Source organism: Galleria mellonella, unplaced genomic scaffold, assembly GCF_026898425.1.
Source record: "Galleria mellonella isolate WM207_F2 unplaced genomic scaffold, CSIRO_AGI_GalMel_v1 utg515, whole genome shotgun sequence".
NCBI classification, from domain to species: domain Eukaryota; kingdom Metazoa; phylum Arthropoda; class Insecta; order Lepidoptera; family Pyralidae; genus Galleria; species Galleria mellonella.
In genome coordinates this window covers 464,024-486,398 of record NW_026442107.1, presented here as the reverse complement: position 1 = coordinate 486,398, position 22,375 = coordinate 464,024, and the positions used below count along the sequence as shown (strand labels likewise).

Below are 22,375 nucleotides of genomic sequence, written 5' to 3'. Positions count from 1 at the left end.
TTTCGCCATATCCGCTTATCGCCACATCCGTACTACGAAATCTGATATTCTCTTAAGGCATTAAAGATTGCATAGAACAGTTTTGGTATTTATCAGTAGAACTGTTAGTACTGTGCCAATTTGCCTTTTACGTTTAACCGGCTTACACGCATGCGTCCAAATTCGGTTAATATAGCGAGTTACGTTGACTCGTTGCTTTTAATTTTTTTTTTTGTTATTATTAGTGAATATTCGTATTATATAGGTACAGTCAATAAGTATGATTTTGAGTACATTTATACTTATTGTTATACTATATACCCAGTATTTTTTTAATGGATGATATAACCCCGCTTGCGCTATCGATATATACGCTGGATTCACTGGTGAAACAATCAATGGTGAGTTACAAATAGTGGTCCCCACCTATCATCCTTCACTGGTGTTCTGCCGGTGTATACCAATAGCGCCGGTGGGGTTACCATTACATTATCACCGATTAAAAAAAAAACAATGGGGCCAAATAACCTGAATAAAACTATACTTTCATCTCTTGTATAACATGTTTATAACTTTGAATAAAACTATTCACATACATACGAAAACCCAGTGAAATAGAAGGATCCATGCAGACAACTTTAGTACGTCTTTCTCCTTTATCAATTGTTTTAATATACTCAAAGATTTAAACTAAATATCTAAGTCTAGTTTTATTTTATCTAGTTGATTCTATGACACGAATTTTTCACATTGACCCCAGCAACCCCTTCTATACTTTTACCTTTATCGGAGGGAGACTTTGCACAAAAGTCGATTGCTTGGGTACCTCTGTCACATTCGTGTTTCTACCGTGAAGTAGTTGTGTTTACATGGCTGTGTTTCGGTTTGAAGGATGGGACATGGCGTGAATTTACAGGGTGCAGAGGAATAACACCTGAATCCTCAGGAATGACAACGCATAGGAGGTATCATGAGCAAAACAGTATACTCTGTTATGTCCATGGTACTGCTCATATCTATAGGCGACGGTTACCACTTTCCATCAGGTGGGCCGTTAGCTTGTTTGCCATTCTAAGTTGTATAAAAAAAAATCAGCCCTTAACCGTCCACTGCTGAACATAAGTCTCCCCTTTGACGGATTTTGCCAATAGATGCCACTCTCATTGAAATTTACTTCTAACACAAAAAACCCTAGAGCGTTGTCCATTCTGTCCTGTACCGTTTGTATTGTAAACTCGTTGTCTTAATAAAACAATTAAATTTTATTAAGCTGTGCCAACCCTATGTTGAACTAAGATGTTTTACGTCACACGACTACTAATTGCACCACACTTTCACTTTAATCTTACGACAGCCATCATTTTTTCCGAGGACGGCGCAGAGAGAACATCACCTCTGATGCTCTGATGCAATACGAATCGCGTGTCAGAGGTTCCTTACGTACCACACGCATTAACACGTTACGAGTTTAATGTTTTATCAACCGACTTCAAAAAGAAGGAAGTTCACAATTCGGTTGCATGTATTTTTTTTTTGTTATATTTGTTACCTCATAACTCTGTCAATTATAAACCGATTTGGAAATTTTTTTCTCATCTGTAAGTATATACTTACAGATTGGTTTCATAGAAATTTTATCAAGATCAGTTCAGTAATTTACCAACAACAAGGCATATTTTTTTCCAAAACAGTAATAAAAAAAATAATAAGGATATCTCTGGCAGTCCAACGCGGAAATGCCGCAAGTGTCCTTTGGGTCGGGTACGGATCATGAATATAACGGAAAGATTTTTTTTTGTGATTAAAACATTATTACATGTAAATTAATAGTCCATTATAAAGGGATAAGATATAATATGTAGGTGTAGTAAATAATAATTAATATTACTTAATAATAATAATAATAATTAATAACCATTCTTCGGAATCAACTTCCAGCAGCAGTATTTCCGAACCGATACGACAACATAACCTTCAAGAAAAGAGTATATTCCTTTTTAAAAGGCCGGCAGTAGTCACTTACCATCAGGTGAGCCGCATGCTCGTTTGCCCCTGTGTTGTAAAAAAAGACTTAAATAATTTAATTTATATATCTATATATATATATATATATATATATATATATATATATATATATATATATATATATATATATATATATATTGTAAATTTTAAATACATAAAAAAAAATATAAACAATCAATACTATATTACACACTTTTTGTTTGTAAAGAAGTAACTGCTCATGTCTATAGGCGACGGTTACCACTTTCCATCAGGTGGGCCGTCAGCTTTTTTGCCATTCTAAGTCGTATAAAAAAAAAGAATTAAATTTTAAGATGTTCTTAGTAGCGATGTCTTTTGTCTTCTCAGTATTTAAAGTGTATTTTCCAAAGGAGATATATCGTTTATGCATAAGTAGGTACCTTAATACCTCTAGTATTAAGGTAGGTATATAGACAGATTAGGCAAGCAGTATACTAATATTGTAGCATAAAAATCCTCAAACTGCAAAGAATTCCAAACCGATGTCACATTCAAGATTACATTTATAGTACTTTTACAGTAACTGGTACATTTTTACTTTTGGCCACATTGATACAAATAAATACAGAAAAAAACCCTTTTTATATATATTTTTTTTTCTGTAGTGGCATAAATGATTCCTTTTTAAGCCTCTGAAAACTTGACAGGAATAATTTCCTTTGCGCGGTAAGTCGACCGTTTTACTTTGTAGCCACTGGTATTTGTACTCTTAGAAATATATGTATCAACCCTTCTCAAAATTGGTAAAATGTGTTTTATTGAAATACCGCCCCAAAAAAAGGAATAAGCTTCACAACCTTTTTTATGCAATTCGAACTAGTTATCATCGTTTATACATAGATATGAACAGTACCATGGGTATTATAATACTTATACAACCAGAGGGAGACCTGATAGCAATATTCTCTATATTGCTAGCAATGGTCTAGTTAGAACCCATTACTGGCAATCCCTTTTCCCTCGACTAACAAGGTGTTATGCCCCAGTATCCTGTAACTTCATTGATACACCTCAATTTTGAAACCGAAACAATATGCAAGTACGGATGCTTTACTGAAGAAACACGAGCAGGACAGTTATTCAAGAGGGTATACAGTCGCCCCTTGATAATAAAATAAAAATTATTTGTCAAGACTTTTTTGGCTTCGGCTTTTTAGGGTATCCATTAACCATTTTCAAGTTTAATTAAAAAGCAGAGAAATCGACGCGGATCCAAACAGGAATATGAGTATAGTGGCAGAAAATTTTGGGATAGGATTACAGGATCAAGACAGTTGGAAGAGAAAATAAATTAATATAGTAAATGAATATATATTTATATTATATTGTTTAAGAAAAAGGTGTTAATAGCTCCTCTTTTTTAAGTCGGTATTTCACTAAAATTCATTTTGCTAATTTTGAGTTAGGTCAGTTATATATAATATTAATTTATTTAACGTGCTAGGATTAACTTTGATTAAAAACTAGCTTGCTGCTACAGTAACCGCTTACCATTAGGTGAGCCGTATACTTTTTTGCCACGTCTATGATATAAAAAAAGTATTTTTCCGTAAAAAAATACTAAAGTGAAATTTGTATAAAAATCCGTTGCATGCATTGTGGATCGCTAGGATCTACACTGATTAAAAGATTGCATTACATTTATATATCCGTAAAAAATCGTCATAAAAAATATTGATGCAAACCTGTTTTAAAAATAAGCGGAGAAACAAGTCCGCTTCTAATTGATACTATTTAAAAGATTATCTAACATTTGTAATATTGGAAAAAAAAATATATCAAACAAGTTTAAGTTTAATTATATTTGGAAATAAGTAATAAATTACAACGTACGTAGGTACTTGTAACTTCCATCAATATAGCCCGTCAACAGCATAGTTTAAATATTATGTTCTCAACTTTGTAATGTAGGTTTTATGTCTATTCCAATATTCAAGTCAATTTACGACTATAATTAAATCGTAGATAGGTACGTTCACTTCATTATTATTTTGTTATAAAACAAAGAAGCGTGCAATCTTTTATGGAAATGTAAACTGTAACGTTGTGTTTAAAACTTAAGATATATTGCTAGCACCTCTGTCCTGTGTTTCGGTTTGAAGGGTAGGCATATGGCAGTGAATTTACAGGTTACAGAGGAATAACACCCGAATCTACAAAATATGTTAATATTTATTAAAAAAAAAAAACAATTAATTTGCTCTTTTTAATCAAAGTGGCCATTATTCTTTTTCTTAGAAAAAAAAAATACAATAATTAAAAAATTAAATTAAAATTATTGAAAAAAAGAACAACCTGTGTTTGTATAAATAAAATTACATAATAATATGTATGTATATAGCATAGCACTATATATTACTAGGCATCTACATGCCTTGTACCGTGAAGTGTTATTAATAAAGATACAGGTTGTTCTTTTATTTAAGAATTTTAATTTTTTTTTTTTAATAGGCAACAAGCTAGTCAAGTCAGTGATTTAGTCAAATCATCAAAAGGCTATTAACACAATTTTATTAGGTTTGCACTATAACATATAACATTTTGTTGTTTTTAATTTTGTTATTGATATATAACTGAAAAATATAAATATGTGAATCTAATTACTTCACCAAAATGAGAATGTTACCTCTTTTTTTGCCTTTTTTATTTACTCCCTTATTATATTATAAAAACAACAATAATAGTTAAAATAGGACTGGAAACGTTTATATCCAGAGCCAGGGGATTCAGATATCTTAAACCGCGGGATATCGTTAAGGTAGCACATAGGATCTATGATATGATGGCGTAAGACAGGGGAGGCACAAATGGTCGACGTGCAACGGTCTGACCCCATATGCGAATATAAGATAAAATAGGTTTGTAGGTTTTACAAATCTACTACTACAACCAGCCATAAAAGTCGATTGCTTGGGTTCTGTCCCATTTGTTTCAACTGTGAAGCAGTTGTTTGCATGGCTGTGTTTCGTTTTGAAGGGTGGGATATGGCGTGAATTTACTGGGTACAGAGGAATAACACCTGAGTCTTCAGGAATGGCAACGCATGGGGGGTATCATGGGCGAATCAGTATATCTGTTAAGTTTTTCATATCTATAGGCGACGGTTACCACTTTCCATCAGGTGGGCCGTCAGCTTGTTTGCCATTCTAAGTTGTATAAAAAAAATACAAACCTACCTGTTTTCTATGCTTTATTGATATATAACTGGAATATATAACTTTAACGGAGCATCAGTGAAGGGTGATAGATGAGAATGAAAACAGGCCAGTTAGCCCATCATGATGAATTCATCAGGAATTAACCATGATAGTTTCCAGGGAGAACCGCGTGGTGGTCGACCTGGTTGGGTATATTGCTAGCAATGGGATTCTCAGTCTCCATTATTAACAATCCCTTTCCCCCCTATTTATAAATGTTTCGTTTCATATATCCGAACGTTTTATTGGACATTTATTTACTGGGTGAATTTACTGAGTACAGAGGAATAACACCTGAGTCCTCAGGAATGGCAACGCATGGGGAGTATCATGGGCGAAAGAGTACACTCTGTTATGTCCATGGTACTGCTCATGTCTATAGGCGACGGTTACCACTTTCCATCAGGTGGGCCGTCAGCTTGTTTGCCATTCTAAGTCGTATAAAAAAAAAGAATTAACAAAACGAGATGAAACATATTAACTATGGTTACTAACTAATCCGTGACTTATGCAGCAATCATCATACATAAGATCCACGTTCAGTAATAGACGGTGATTGATGATGATGCTCGTAGACTCTTGGGCAACTATAATTTAAGTACATTCTAGCAACAATGTCCGTAACTTTATACCATTAAGCCCGCCCTGTAGACATATTTTAATGATTGCAAAAGTATATATTTTTTTTATTTATACAACTTAGAATGGCAAACAAGCTGACGGCCCACCTGATGGAAAGTGGTAACCGTCGCCTATAGACATGAGCAGTACCATGGACATAACAGAGTGTACTCTTTCGCCCATGATACTCCCCATGCGTTGCCATTCCTGAGGACTCGGGTGTTATTCCTCTGTACTCAGTAAATTCACCCAGTAAATAAATGTCCAATAAAACGTTCGGATATATGAAACGAAACATTTATAAATAGGGGGGAAAGGGATTGTTAATAATGGAGACTGAGAATCCCATTGCTAGCAATATACCCAACCAGGTCGACCACCACGCGGTTCTCCCTGGAAACTATCATGGTTAATTCCTGATGAATTCATCATGATGGGCTAACTGGCCTGTTTTCATTCTCATCTATCACCCTTCACTGATGCTCCGTTAAAGTTATATATTCCAGTTATATATCAATAAAGCATAGAAAACAGGTAGGTTTGTATTTTTTTTATACAACTTAGAATGGCAAACAAGCTGACGGCCCACCTGATGGAAAGTGGTAACCGTCGCCTATAGATATGAGCAGTACCATGGACTTAACAGAGTATACTGATTCGCCCATGATACCCCCCATGCGTTGCCATTCCTGAAGACTCAGGTGTTATTCCTCTGTACCCAGTAAATTCACGCCATATCCCACCCTTCAAAACGAAACACAGCCATGCAAACAACTGCTTCACAGTTGAAACACGAATGGGACAGAGGTACCCAAGCAATCGACTTTTATACAAAGTCTCCCTCTGGTTGTAGTAGTAGATTTGTAAAACCTACAAACCTATTTTATCTTATATTCGCATATGGGGTCAGCTAAGCCGTTGCACGTCGACCATTTGTGCCTCCCCCTGTCTTACGCCATCATATCATAGATCCTATGTGCTACCTTAACGATATCCCGCGGTTTAAGATATCTGTAATCCCCTGGCTCTGGATATAAACCGTTTCCAGTCCTATTTTAACTATTATTGTTGTTTTTATAATATAATAAGGGAGTAAATAAAAAAGGCAAAAAAAGAGGTAACATTCTCATACGGTGAAGTAATTAGATTCACATATTTATATTTTTCAGTTATATATCAATAACAAAATTAAAAACAACAAAATGTTATATGTTATAGTGCAAACCTAATAAAATTGTGTTAATAGCCTTTTGATGATTTGACTAAATCACTGACTTGACTGGCTTGTTGCCTATTAAAAAAAAAATTAAAATTCTTAAATAAAAGAACAACCTGTATCTTTATTAATAACACTTCACGGTACAAGGCATGTAGATGCCTAGTAATATATAGTGCTATGCTATATACATACATATTATTATGTAATTTTATTTATACAAACACAGGTTGTTCTTTTTTTCAATAATTTTAATTTAATTTTTTAATTATTGTATTTTTTTTTCTAAGAAAAAGAATAATGGCCACTTTGATTAAAAAGAGCAAATTAATTGTTTTTTTTTTTTAATAAATATTAACATATTTTGTAGATTCGGGTGTTATTCCTCTGTAACCTGTAAATTCACTGCCATATGCCTACCCTTCAAACCGAAACACAGGACAGAGGTGCTCAAGCAAACTTTGGTACTCTTAAGTTTTAAACACAACGTTACAGTTTACATTTCCATAAAAGATTGCACGCTTCTTTGTTTTATAACAAGCCCAATAATAATGAAGTGAACGTACCTATCTACGATTTAATTATAGTCGTAAATTGACTTGAATATTGGAATAGACATAAAACCTACATTACAAAGTTGAGAACATAATATTTAAACTATGCTGTTGACGGGCTATATTGATGGAAGTTACAAGTACCTACGAACGTTGTAATTTATTACTTATTTCCAAACATAATTAAACTTAAACTTGTTTGATTTTTTTTTCTAATATTACAAATGTTAGATAATCTTTTAAATAGTATCAAATAGAAGCGGACTTGTTTCTTCGCTTATTTTTAAAACAGGTTTGCATCAATATTTTTTATGACGATTTTTTACGGATATATAAATGTAATGCAATCTTTTAATCGGTGTAGATCCTAGCGATCCACAATGCATGCAACGGATTTTTATACAAATTTCACTTTAGTATTTTTTTACGGAAAAATACTTTTTTTATATCATAGACGTGGCAAAAAAGTATACGGCTCACCTAATGGTAAGCGGTTACTGTAGCAGCAAGCTAGTTTTTAATCAAAGTTAATCCTAGCACGTTAAATAAATTAATATTATATATAACTGACCTAACTCAAAATTAGCAAAATGAATTTTAGTGAAATACCGACTTAAAAAAGAGGAGCTATTAACACCTTTTTCTTAAACAATATAATATAAATATATATTCATTTACTATATTAATTTATTTTCTCTTCCAACTGTCTTGATCCTGTAATCCTATCCCAAAATTTTCTGCCACTATACTCATATTCCTGTTTGGATCCGCGTCGATTTCTCTGCTTTTTAATTAAACTTGAAAATGGTTAATGGATACCCTAAAAAGCCGAAGCCAAAAAAGTCTTGACAAATAATTTTTATTTTATTATCAAGGGGCGACTGTATACCCTCTTGAATAACTGTCCTGCTCGTGTTTCTTCAGTAAAGCATCCGTACTTGCATATTGTTTCGGTTTAAAAATTGAGGTGTATCAATGAAGTTACAGGATACTGGAGCATAACACCTTGTTAGTCGAGGGAAAAGGGATTGTCAGTAATGGGTTCTAACTAGACCATTGCTAGCAATATAGAGAATATTGCTATCAGGTCTCCCTCTGGTTGTATAAGTATTATAATACCCATGGTACTGTTCATATCTATGTATAAACGATGATAACTAGTTCGAATTGCATAAAAAAGGTTGTGAAGCTTATTCCTTTTTTTGGGGCGATATTTCAATAAAACACATTTTACCAATTTTGAGAAGGGTTGATACATATATTTCTAAGAGTGCAAATACCAGTGGCTACAAAGTAAAACGGTCGACTTACCGCGCAAAGGAAATTATTCCTGTCAAGTTTTCAGAGGCTTAAAAAGGAATCATTTATGCCACTACAGAAAAAAAATATATATAAAAGGGTTTTTTTCTGTATTTATTTGTATCAATGTGGCCAAAAGTAAAAATGTACCAGTTACTGTAAAAGTACTATAAATGTAATCTTGAATGTGACATCGGTTTGGAATTCTTTGCAGTTTGAGGATTTTTATGCTACAATATTAGTATACTGCTTGCCTAATCTGTCTATATACCTACCTTAATACTAGAGGTATTAAGGTACCTACTTATACATAAACGATATATCTCCTTTGGAAAATACACTTTAAATACTGAGAAGACAAAAGACATCGCTACTAAGAACATCTTAAAATTCCTATCACTGACAGAAATTAGCAGCGAATTTAAAAAAGGGCGAGCACAAAAGATCGTAGAAAGGTCGCAGTGTCACAGGTTTTTCTGCCTGAAAAAGTCCGTCTCTCAATAATAATAATACCTTTATCCTTACCTACCTAATTGATTTTTTTTATACAACTTAGAATGACAAACAAGCTGACGGCCCACCTGATGGAAAGTGGTAACCGTCGCCTATAAACATGAGCAGTACCATGGACATAACAGAGTATACTGTTTTGCCCATGATACCCCCCATGCATTGCCATTCCTGAGGACTCAGGTGTTATTCCTAAAAATTAAATTAATGATAAATATATCAATATTAATCAATCAAGATTTAAACGTAACTGTTGAGTTTCTTGCGGACTCTTCTCAACAGATAACAACTTTGTGAACGCTGCAGTAGATTTAAAAAATAACGATTTAAAATGTGCTTGTAAACAAGTCTATTTGAATAAAGATGATTTGAATTTGAATTTAAAATTAGAATACATATTTTTTAATTTAAAAATTAAAATGGAGCGTTTTTACCAAATTATACACTCATTTCTAACCATCCAATAAAAATTGTACAAACAAAATGTACCTATTTATGATTTTTCTATACACTTTTTTTTATACAACAGAATAGCAAACTAGCTGACGGCCCACCTGATGAAAAGTGGTAACCGTCGCCTATAGACATGAGCAGTACCATGGACATAACAGAGTATAGTGTTTCGCCCATGATACCCCCCATGCGTTGCCATTCCTGAGGACTCAGGTGTTATTCCTCCGTACCCAGTAAATTCACGCCATATCCCACCCATCAAACCGAAACATACAAACACAACTGCTTTACCGTTGAAACACGAATGGGACAGAGGTACCCAAGCAATCGACTTTTGTACAAAGTCTCTCTCTGGTACATAGTTTCATTTTTACGGCAAATAATCAACTCCGTTCATGTATTACTTCACAATAATTACTTATTTCTTTTAATTTTAATTCAATTCATTTTTGGCCGTAACTTTTATATAGGAAGGTGAATCTTGGATCTTTTTTTTAATAAATAAATAAAGATAACTAAAGTACTAAATTATTATCACTTTTAATATTATTACCTATTAAATTTTTGAAATTAAACACATATACTTAAAATATTATTATAAATTAAATAAATAAAAAAGTAATAAAACCTCATTTCCGTAGTATCAGCAAAATAACCTACAAAACAATGTTGTAATTCCAAGTCTCTTATAGAGAAGCAGTTTACTTTAATAAGTGAAGCAAAAATAAATAGCTGCATCCTGACCCAGTTAAGAATAGCTTCTTTGTTATTTTTTTTTTAATATTGTACTTTATAAACTACAGATATTCCATTGAAGTGGATTGCTGAAGTAGAAGAGCCTCGCTACTTGAACAGGAAAATCTTTACGTATTATAAGCTTACTATCATATTTACACATTTTTTTTTCATATTTATAACATACTGGCTGTATCATGCAGCTTCGCCCGAGTGAATCAATACATTTTTTTATACAACTTAGAATGGCAAACAAGCTGACGGCCCACCTGATGGAAAGTGGTAACCGTCTCCTATAGACATGAGCAATACCATGGACATAACAGAGTATACTGTTCCACCCATGATACCCCCCATGCGTTGCCATTCCTGAGGACTCAGGTGTTATTCCTCTGTACCCTGTAAATTCACCCTTCAAACCGAAACACAGCCATGCAAACACAACTGTTTCACGACAGAAACACGAATGGGACAAAGGTACCCAAGCAATCGACTTTTGCACAAAGTCTCCCTCTGGTCTCTCCTCCCCACATAAAATACCGTTAGTACTAATTTATGATATAACCTATCTGTAAACCAAAGTTCTATCAAATCCGTTCAATAATATTTATGAGAAAGAGTAACAAATATCTATCCATCGTTACAAATTTTCGCATTTATAATATAATATTAAGTAGGATTTATGATATACAAAAATATCATGTAAAGAACCTATAACCTATAGCGCCATCTGTGTACCTAATCTAAGCAAGTGTTTCAGCAAAGGAAAAAATAACAAATAAACATATAAACAACTTCTTATACCAACGTAAAATATTTTCTTCGTTCTAGAAAATAAAAGTAAAACAACTCTAGATATCTAGCAAGCAAAAGTTTTATATTTCTAGTATGGAAAAATTGATTTTTAATACTTTAATAGTTTATCAATATAGTAACGACCAATAGTCCAATTTATAAGCAATTTCAATATCAACCAACCCTCTTGTTACAGTATTTACCAGAGCACCCCAAGCAAAACATGTCGGGACGACGTTGGACGAGCTTAATCGGTGAGTTTCTATGTAATTTAATATTTTTTATTTTATTTTGTGCTTCGGAAATATTCCTCTACCTAAGAGAACGTTTTTATGAAGTCCTAGACGCAAACAAAAAACATAAAATATCAAAGCTAGTATAGATCCATAAACGACAAAAAAAATCTATACTTATAATAAATCTGTAGAGAGGTCAATTCTGTACATGAAATATATTTCCAAAATAACTATCAGGGGGTGATTAGTGATAGATACTGATGCCAAAAATGCAATCAGTAAAATTTTTGTCTGTCTGTCTGTACGTTTGTTATAAAAACAAAAACTACTCGACGGATTTTAACGAACCTTGGTACAATTATTCTTCATACTCCTGGGCAGGTTATAGTATACTTTTCATCACGCTACCACAATAGGAGCAGAGCAGTGAAGGGAAATGTATCTGTTACATCAAAACCACTGAACCGTGAGGATGGACATAGGCTACTTATTTTACGAAAAATGACGGAAACGCGGACGAAGTTGCGGGCAACAGCTAGTCCTAAATAAAAAAGGTAGATTCCGATGTGTCCTATGTCCTTCCCCATCTCATATTGTACAATTTCCTCAATTAATGGAGTTTTTTTTTGATGGATGAAAATGGTATGGTAACCCCGCCCGCGCTAACGGGATACGCTGGCGGAGCACCAGTGAAGGGTGATAGATGAGAATGAAAACAGGCCAGTTAGCCCATCATGATGAATTCATCAGGAATTAACCATGATAGTTTCCAGGGAGAACCGCGAGGAGGTCGACCTGGTTGGGTATATTGCTAGCAATGGGATTCTCAGTCTCCATCACTAACAATCCCTTTTTCCCCTTCTATTAATGGAGTTACCTTTTTAAATTTGTATTTTTTTTTTTTGTTCATTATTATATCAATGGAAAGATATAAAGATTTACTATTTGTACAATTCTGTAGGTTCAATAGACTGTATTAAGTTCATTTTACATTAGCCACTAAGACATAATTAAAATGTGAAAGGAAACCAAATGTTATCAAACGATTAGTAGCTTTAATAGGCAAAGTTTATTAATGGATCAAAACGCAGCACTCTGTTGTAATTACAAACAGACGGATATTATTATAGATATTATTAGACGGATAAGGGCCGTCCCTTTAGAATTTTTACAACTCCGTTTTACTGATATGAGATGATGTTTTAACGGCTTATTGCGAGAGTTATTTAGTTGTAAAAGCATCTTTGAATGTAATAATAAATTAAAAAAAAACTAAAACTCCTACACTTATTTTAATATACTTAAAAAAAGCTTTACATTCTCCTAATACGCTCACTCAGGAAATAATCAATACAATAACACATATGTTTAATTAAATGGAATAACATTAATTAGATTTAAATCACAACATAACAATAATAGAAATATGGTTTTATTTATACAACTTAGAATGGTAAACAAGCTGACGGCCCACCTGATAGAAAGTGGTAATCGTCGCCTATAGACATGAGCAGTACCATGGACATAACAGAGTATACTGTTTCGCCTATGATACCTTTCATGCGTTGCCATTCCTGAGGACTCAGGTGTTATTTCTCTGTACCCTGTAAATTCTGCCATATCCCACCCTTCAAACCGAAACACAGCCATGCAAACACAACTGCTTCACGGTAGAAACACGAATGGAACAGAGGTGCCCAAGGAAACGACTTTTGTACCAAATCTCCTTCTAGTAAATAAATAACATCTATATCTTAATTCTCTCAACATAAATTCTGTGATCATCTGAAAAAACTTCAGCAAGTTGGAGGGAAACACGTCTAATTGCGGATATCAGCTCAAAACATTATTCAGTAATTTCAATGCAAGAGAGAGGAAAGCTTGCTTAGCCAACTCTGTTCTTCTTAACGGAACATCAATTAGAGCTCAAAGGTCTTAAATTTGAATCTGGCTGATATAAAAAAAAATGTGTTATTTTAAATTTTCAATTAACAGTCTAGTGATGAGAAAAGCTAACGGCGTTTACAATAAATTAATTCAAGTTATAACGGTAGAGTCATTGGATTCTGGTCATCATATCAGCCGATAAATGTCCACGGATGAACATAAGCTTCCTCTTTGGAGAGGTTTTACCAGTAGTGAATTTACTGTGTACAGAGGAATAACACCTGAGTCCTCAGGAATGGCAACGCATGGGGGGTATCATGGGCAGAACAGTATACTCTGTTATGTCCATGTTTACTACTCATGTCTATAGGCGACGGTTCCCACTTTCCATCAGGTGGGCCGTTAGCTTGTTTGCCATTCTAAGTTGTATAAAAAAAAGTTGCCACGCTTTTTAGAAGGATTGGCAACCGCAATAAGAGGGAGGCTTACGTTTAGCAATGAACTGTCAAAGGCTGATATGATAATGATGAGATGTAATGTAAAATAAAAAATTAAAATATAAAATAAAATATAAATTTGAATAAACACTTCGATCTGTCGTCATTTGACAACACAGCCAAAGTGCCAAATTTAAAAAAAAATTTACTGCCCCGCAATTTCATTTTTTTCCTTTATGCAACTTACAAGGGCAAACAAACTGTGGACGACCAGTATATTTGCCAACTTATTTTTATTTAAATGTATATACATATATAACTTACATACACTACATGACTTTACTACAATATTTTTTATGCCACTTAGAATGACTAACAAGCTGGCGACCCATTTCGCCTGACAGAAAGTGGCAACCGTTACCTATATTCATGAATAATACTATAAACATAACGGTGTATACCATTGTTTTCAACCCCTACATACACACATACACACACACATACTCACATGTACGCATATCGCAATTCTGTATTCCAAATATGTGACAAACTGTTCACAATTAAGACAAATTAGTATTTAAATCTAAACAATTATTGTTTTCAACCCCTACATACACACACACACATACACACAGGTACACATATCGTAATTCTGTATTCCAAATATGTGACAAACTGTTCACAATTAAGATAATAATTAGTATTTAAATCTTAACAATCAATATTCATTAAAGAGGATCGTTAAACTTTATTGGCCAATATCGCGTCAGTTCTGGATAGCTACTAACTTAATACTGTCCATTTCGTTACTAACTAATCAAGTTAATGTAAGGGGAAAAAAAAACATTTTACAACGTAGCGTTACACTGTAAACTGAATACTGCTGTTGTTATGTTATAAAAAGGTTAATGGATCGTCTATGTTGCAAATCGCAGTCATTGTGTTCGTTTTTTAAACGTTTATTTCTCATTTGCAAGATTGTTGTTAGCTTTTCAAAGCATCAAGTATAGATAATAGATAAATTATTAACAGCTACTATTAATATTATATTTATTTATTCATTAGTATTTATTTATATATTGGATAACCAATATTTAATATATCTGTTATTGGCCCAATATATGCATAGATATTGTAACTGTGTATATTGTATGTTTCTATATGTTGTCCACCCTTAAGAAGTAGAATTAAGTTAATTGTTTGCATTAAATTTTTTAACAATTTACCCGCCATTGTTCTTAAGGAGTAAGCAGAGAAAAGTGCGAAATTTTCATATCCTCTTATCATCCGTTAACTGTCCACTGCTGAACATAGGCCTCCCCCTTCAGCCGTCACTCTCGCGGCGGCTCCGAGTCCGAGACCGGAGTCTCGCGGCGTGGCGACGCGAGCGTCAATTGTGGCGTCTCTTAAAAAAAACATAGGCCTCCCCCTATTTGGGGGGGGGTTTGTCAAAGGTTTTCACGCTTAACAGACGGATTGACAATCGCAGTGAGACTTTGGTGATGTTTTAAGTGGGGCGTTGCTGCCCATTCCTTGACCACTAAGTTCCCTGAGTCGCCTTTTACGACGCCCACGAGAAAGGAAGAGTTTTTACGTATAAACCTATTTATTATACATAGGTATTTACTCTTAGTTATTTATTGTTAACTTATGCATATCTGTATTTTATTTCATTAATATTTAATAGAGGAAAAAGTTTTTTTAATAATATATTTTACTTAGATTCCAAGAATGAAATTCATCAAGAAACAATAAAAAATTACTTTCCTATTGTGTTCCAACTGGGTCTTTGTTATAAGAGGTTCGTTTCTCCCAAGGGTTGATCTTGATTATTGATAGCGGTCCTATTTGTCTACCGCGGAAACTTCAATGTTGAATGTCTAGCCCTAAATACACAGTATACAAGAATATTGTATTAAAAAAACAGTCAACTGCATATAAAAGTACATTTTGATTCACAAAAAAGATTTAATACAGTATGAAAGACACGTTGATGGCTTTTATTTTATACATTGAAATCAAACCAGCAATTTCCATTCTTGTCGTGTTAAAAAATGAAAAATAAAAAATATTGTCCAACAATTTCCATCGACATCTGTCCAATAATTTTCTTTGTTATTATCTCTTAACTTATGAAGTCATTACAACAATAGTAGTTAATCATCAGCGTTTATACTTTTTTATTTATATTTTATATATCTATTTAGTTGTTTAGGTACATATGCATATTTCTTTATATTTATGTATGTATTTTTATAGGTATACATTTTTATTTTTTTATTTTTTATACAACTTAGAATGGCAAACAAGCTAACGGCCCACCTGATGGAAAGTGGTAACCGTCGCCTATAGACATGAGCAGTACCATGGACATAACAGAGTATACTGTTTCGCCCATGATACCCCCCTTACGCTGCCATTCCTGAGGACTCAGATGTTATTCCTCTGTACCCAGTAAATTCACGCCATATCCCACCCTTCAAACCGAAACACAGCCATGCAAACACAACTGCTTCACGGTTGAAACACGAATGGGACAGAGGTACCTAAGCAATCGACTTTTGTACAAAGTCTCTCTCTGATATTAGTTGCTATTTTCTTTACCTATCCCTATAATGAAGTATTGCGTTCGTAATTCATTGTTCATCCCAAAGGTCGATTAGTGGAGTATGCTACTAGCATTAAGTCCGCCTTTTGTACGTTATTTTATTTTAACCAATAAAGTTATTTAAATAAATAAAATTATTGTCGATTCTAAAATTTTTTTTGGTAAAAGAGCGATAAGACTCGATATATTCGCAATCACGGATTACTGCTGCTTAATAATGAAGCATTTTATTTTTCTTTTCAAGAAAATTTATAAGCGAATTGGGAGGAACGTAAATTCTCTATCTATGTTTAATTGATAGAAAATTCAGCCTTACACCTTGTATAAATACAGTGTGATTTCAGAGAAGTTACATCCCGGGAAAGCTTACATTGTGGTATAAGTTCTCTATTGACTTACGTGCTATTGATGGCTAATATATTATTGATGGCTAATATAAAAGGTTGTGAAATTTATATATTCTTTATTGCATTTGTAAGTTACATATAAAATAATCTATTTATAAATGTCGTGAGCAAGGGTGGACTTATCTCTGACAGAGATCTCTTCCAGTCAACCCAGTACAGTAAGAAAGCGTTTCGTTAGCGGGCAGCTGAAGTGCTAATATTATTTACATTTATATTTACTGGTAGTGATAATAATGGCCAATGATCGAGTGTTGGAAGTCATACATATAGTAATAGTGGCGAAATTAAACAAAATAATTGTAATCGAATAACCAGTGATATGGACTTCCTCAAGATAACACTTAGATCAGTAAAATATTGTGTATCAAAAATTTCCCTAGAGACTAAAAGTAGTAGTAGTCGGGCGGCTCGAATTATCGATAGTCAACGCCTTACTGTCCGACTTGACCCACTGAAACTGCGCAGAGATGTTGCATCTCTGTGCATCTTCTACCGAATTTATCATGAGGAGTGTTCTGAGGAATTGTTCGGATTGATACCTGCTGCTAATTTTCACCACCGTACAACCTGCCACAAACTAAAGTTTCATCCCAATCATCTGGACGAGTGGCGGTCTTCCACCGTGCGTTTTTCAAGGCACTTTCTTCCACGCACAACCATTCTTTGGAATCAACTTCCAGCAGCAGTATTTCCGAACCGATACGACAACATAACCTTCAAGAAAAGAGTATATTCCTTTTTAAAAGGCCGGCAGCACACCTGCAATGCCGCTGGTGTTGTGGGTGATCATGGGCGGCGGTAGTCACTTACCATCAGGTGAGCCGCATGCTCGTTTGCCCCCTGTGTTGTAAAAAAAAATGTTCTTCAAAAATAATGTATTAATCTCTTTTCAAACTTATGCATTCGACACATATAGAGGGGAGGGAGGAATTTTGAGTATTGAGGAAGTTTAAGAATGAAGAAGCAGTCCATATAACACTTTTCTGCCAGGTTACTAACTCCCTTCTATGTAAATCATCGATATCAATTCGTCACGACGAACTGACCTCTCCTCATCTACACTTGTTACGGCATCACTCACTGTTACTCCACCAACATATACCGAGATCGTGGGTGGAGTTACCGGCGTCCATAGGCTATCATCATCTTTATGTCAGCCGTTAACTGTCCACTGCTGTACATATGTAGGTTTCACCTTATTGGGGGACTATACCAATAGTTGCCACACTTGGCAGGCGGATTGGCAACCGTATTTATTGGTGATGCTTTAAGAAGGACGCTGCTGGATCATTCCTCGATCATTTAATTTCTTTAGTTGCCTCTGACGACGCCCACGGGAAAGGAAGGGGTGGCCTATTCTATGCCGGGACCACAAAGCAAGCCCTTAGGCTATGGATACTAGTATAATATTATATTATCTGTAGCTTACGGTAACCGCTTACAATTCCACAATCTGTATACTTGTTTAGCACCTTTGTAGTTTAAAAAATAATAATAATAATAAAAAAGTTAACTAGAAGAAATCCCTTTAGGGATAAGTCTGCTTGTATAGGTACATTTTTGTTATAATCTAATGTCTATAGTATAAATGAATGTACAAAAACATTTAAATAAATAAATAAAATAATAACAATACAAAAAAAGGTGTTAATCCTTAAACTAGAAGGTCATTCCATACGTAATATTTACAAACGCACCGCAAGACTGAACACCGTCAAAGGTATCATATTAATTTATCAATTTGTTAAACTGTCCGTTTGTTTTCTATTGTCTCGTATAATTACTTACACGTAGGCAACATCCCGCTTACGAAATGTTCAAAACCAGGAGCTTTATATGCCCATTGTTATAATAATGACAATAGTCGAGTGGGAGTCGGCAGACAGCAATAGTATTCTCACGACCTTCAAGTCTGGTGAATGTTTAATTAATAGTCTATTTATAAAACGGCATGTGTGTTGCGTTGCAGTGTTTTAGACCCAACTGAAATCTTAATATTTCTATTGTAAATGTGACAAGATTTGGCTGTAACTACAATATACATTAAGAGGTCGACCGCCCCGCAGTTCCCCCTTGAAATCATCCTAGTTAATTCTTAGTAAATTTACCTCAACATCTATCATCCCACATTGATTCCCCGCCAGCGTATTCTGATAGCATTGACAGGGTTAATATTCTATTTTCAACTTTAAAAAGAAGGAGATTCTCGATTCAATTCTTTTTTTTTTTTAGTGTCTCTCATCTGTTAACTCCATCAGTTATGAACTGGTTTGGAACATTTTTCTTTAATCTGAAAGGTATAATAATCTAAGATTTTTTTTCGAAATCGTCTTAGTACATAGTTTAATCTATCAAAATAACTAATTCTGTCATACTTGAAGTCGGCTTTTTATAATAATAATAATATTTTCTTTATTTACGGATTACTAAGATCCATTTTTGTTAGTAACAATTGACTTAAACTAAGTTAGTAGAGAAAAAAATACAAAATTCATTTTATAGCCCCTATAATAATTTTGACCCACAATGAGAGGATCGGGCTATCGTATTTATTACATAATGCCCTCAGAATGCCGTTACTGCTGCCACGCAATCGGTATAAAAGAGATGCAATCCGTTTGCGTCTGATGGCATAGAAGTCATCTGTCCATGCCGCTGCAAACATTGTGGATGCACTACAAAAACGTGGCAGCCGTAACAACACCCTGAAAACATTATTGTATTGAACACGCAGAGCGCTGTATGCCCGCTGTGTATAGTCAACCCACAGGCTGCTCGTGTAAAAAGATTGGCAATATGCCTTGAACAATATTATTTTGACTTCAGTCGAGCAACGAGCAAACCTGCGAGCCAACATATTACCCCTTACAGCCAGCGCCCTGCGTTCACGTTCAATGTCAGCGTTATCTTTCAAGTCATCGGTAATAATATGTCCTAGATATTTAAACTGAGTCACTCTATTGAGAGGAATTTTTTATGTACAACACAATCTTAATCATCTATCAAAAATTGACATCAGCGTCATCGCCCCTCATGATAAGGATCTCTAAGATCTTGGATGGTCCAGAAACTAATAGAACATTCTCTACAAAAATATACTTCAGTCAAATTACTCGTTTTTAGAATTAGTATATAATATATTATACTTGCGAAACATTTAATATAAAATATTATTTCTTAAGAAACGAATCGACAATTAAAGAAAAACATTATTTCAAAAAATTTGTCTTAAAACAATATAAAAAATAATACGTAATCGAAAATAGATAAAACGAATAGGACTCCCATACTATCTTGACAACTGGACATGTTAGTGTGGAAAAATTAGATATAAAATTTAGAAGAGCGTTTGTTCTATAAAAAAAAATATGACAATAAAAAACAATAAAAATTTTCTCATAATTAAATGCGACTAGGTTTTCGTATATAGACATAGAATATAATTTTGGGACCTAGCTTTACATGAGAAATATTTAAGAACAACTAATACCATTAATAACTTTAAACTACAAAATTTTACATAAATTAAACAAGCTCTAGAATAGTTATATAACTAAATAGTTATACCCTAAAATATTTATATATTAATATATAATTAAATTTGTTACAGTTAATTAATCGTCACTCATAACCAAATTCTATCATGAAACAATAGGCACATGTACTTAAATTATTTTATGGAACATCTGACGCGAAAATTTGTAAATTGATTTTCAATACAATAGGTAACCTTACTGGGCTCTGGGGACTTCGATATAACACAATTTCTATTGGCATGCCTTTATTAAAGCCATATTTCAGTTGTTTGTTTTCAACACAAAAGGGAACGCACCTTAATCAAAATCTTGTTATAGCTTTCAGTATACCTTTTCGTGGTATTTTCTGACGATAAATAGGCGAGAAAGTAAATCTGGTTCTTAAAAATAAATCGAAATGTATAAGGAAATTGTATTAATATCTAAATAAGCTTTCGTTGATTAAATTTTATTTTTAGATTTTGTGTAATCATTTCTATATTAGATACTTATTAAATTTATCACATCTCTATTTTCGGAATACTACGTCTGCATTATTCATTGGCATACGTCTGTCTCACTCAAGTATTTACACTAAAAGCTATCTAGCCACATCTCGTATTCAAATAACAATTGATCTTACAGCTGGAATGTTCTCGTTGTTCCTTGAATATATCTCATCTGGGGCAAAAGAAAACAAAAATAAAAAACTCTCATCTCGACAGACAATGGCTGACAATAGCTGTTTTTCGCAATAAGCGGTGAAATGTGAAATCGCGACAGTGCCATAGTTTATATTCTTCATAACCTTTTGTCTAATACTTCCGACATGAATTGATGGAAGAAAGAATAGCTTGAATATTCACGGAGATTTCTTTTTATCTTATTGTTTATTGATTCTTTACATTGACTTATTAGATGACTATGTACAAGAGCGCAAAGCTGCAGACAAACTGCAATGCAGTTTCGCGGCACTAAGATTATATATTGTCTATGTAACTGTTTACTTGAAATAAATAAATAAAATAAACTAATAGACTAATATTGTTCATGTTCCATCCATTTGAAATACTACAGAGTTTAAACTGGATTTTTTTTACATTGTTAGCTGATTTAATAATCTGAAATTAAAATATCCGAAGATACTTCACTATTACAAAATGGACTATGTCTTTCAGCATTAAAAAATATTTTTATATTTGCTACTGTCTTTATATTTTTCGTACCATTATTATTAATTATACGCAGGCCCAGGTAGCGGGAGATAAAAACCAAAATTTCATATTAAAGTGGCAACACAGCTTTATGTAATCAAATTGATATCATAGAAAGGTTCTCAAATGGCAACACTGTGTAAAAGAGCACAACTATAAACATATGTACCTTTACTAAATGTACAGAGAACCTCAAATGTATAACAGGAAGTCAGTGGGTGCTGGTGTCTCAGAATCATTCACAGTGCGACTAGTGGTATGGTCTCTGTATACGAAGGCGGAACTAGCTAGAAGCTCTTTGCGGTAAAGACCAGTACCCTCACTTTTTAATAGTACAGATAACATAGTAAAATACTGGTAGGAACAGTATTATTCTATCGAACATTATTTTACGATCATTTATGCCAGCATCATGTATTCTGACCTAACCCTGATAGTGTCTGGGGGGGAAGAGATTGTTAGGAGTTTGATAGCCCCATTGCTAGCAATATGCCCTATTAGGTCGACCTCCACATGGTTCCCCCTGGAAACCACCGTGAACAATTCAAAACAAAGTTATCATATAGTGATGTATATAAAAACAAATCTGCCTGGCAAGCGTGGCAACTACTGGCAAAATCTCCTAAGGCTTATGTTCTGCAGTAGACAGTTAACAGCTGGTATGGT

General features: G+C 33.9%; 1 protein-coding gene across 2 annotated transcripts in view; it reads left to right on the top strand.

The window, feature by feature from the left end:
* LOC113522513 (protein obstructor-E-like) overlaps nt 1-22,375 on the top strand; it is a 58,597-nt gene that overhangs the window by 18,493 nt on the left and 17,729 nt on the right. For both annotated transcript variants that reach the window (XM_026908216.3, XM_052898656.1), the window contains exon 2: nt 11,602-11,659. In XM_026908216.3, the coding sequence (XP_026764017.1) occupies nt 11,629-11,659 (31 nt within the window). In that variant the 5' untranslated portion in view covers nt 11,602-11,628. The remainder of the gene's footprint in view (nt 1-11,601; nt 11,660-22,375) is intronic.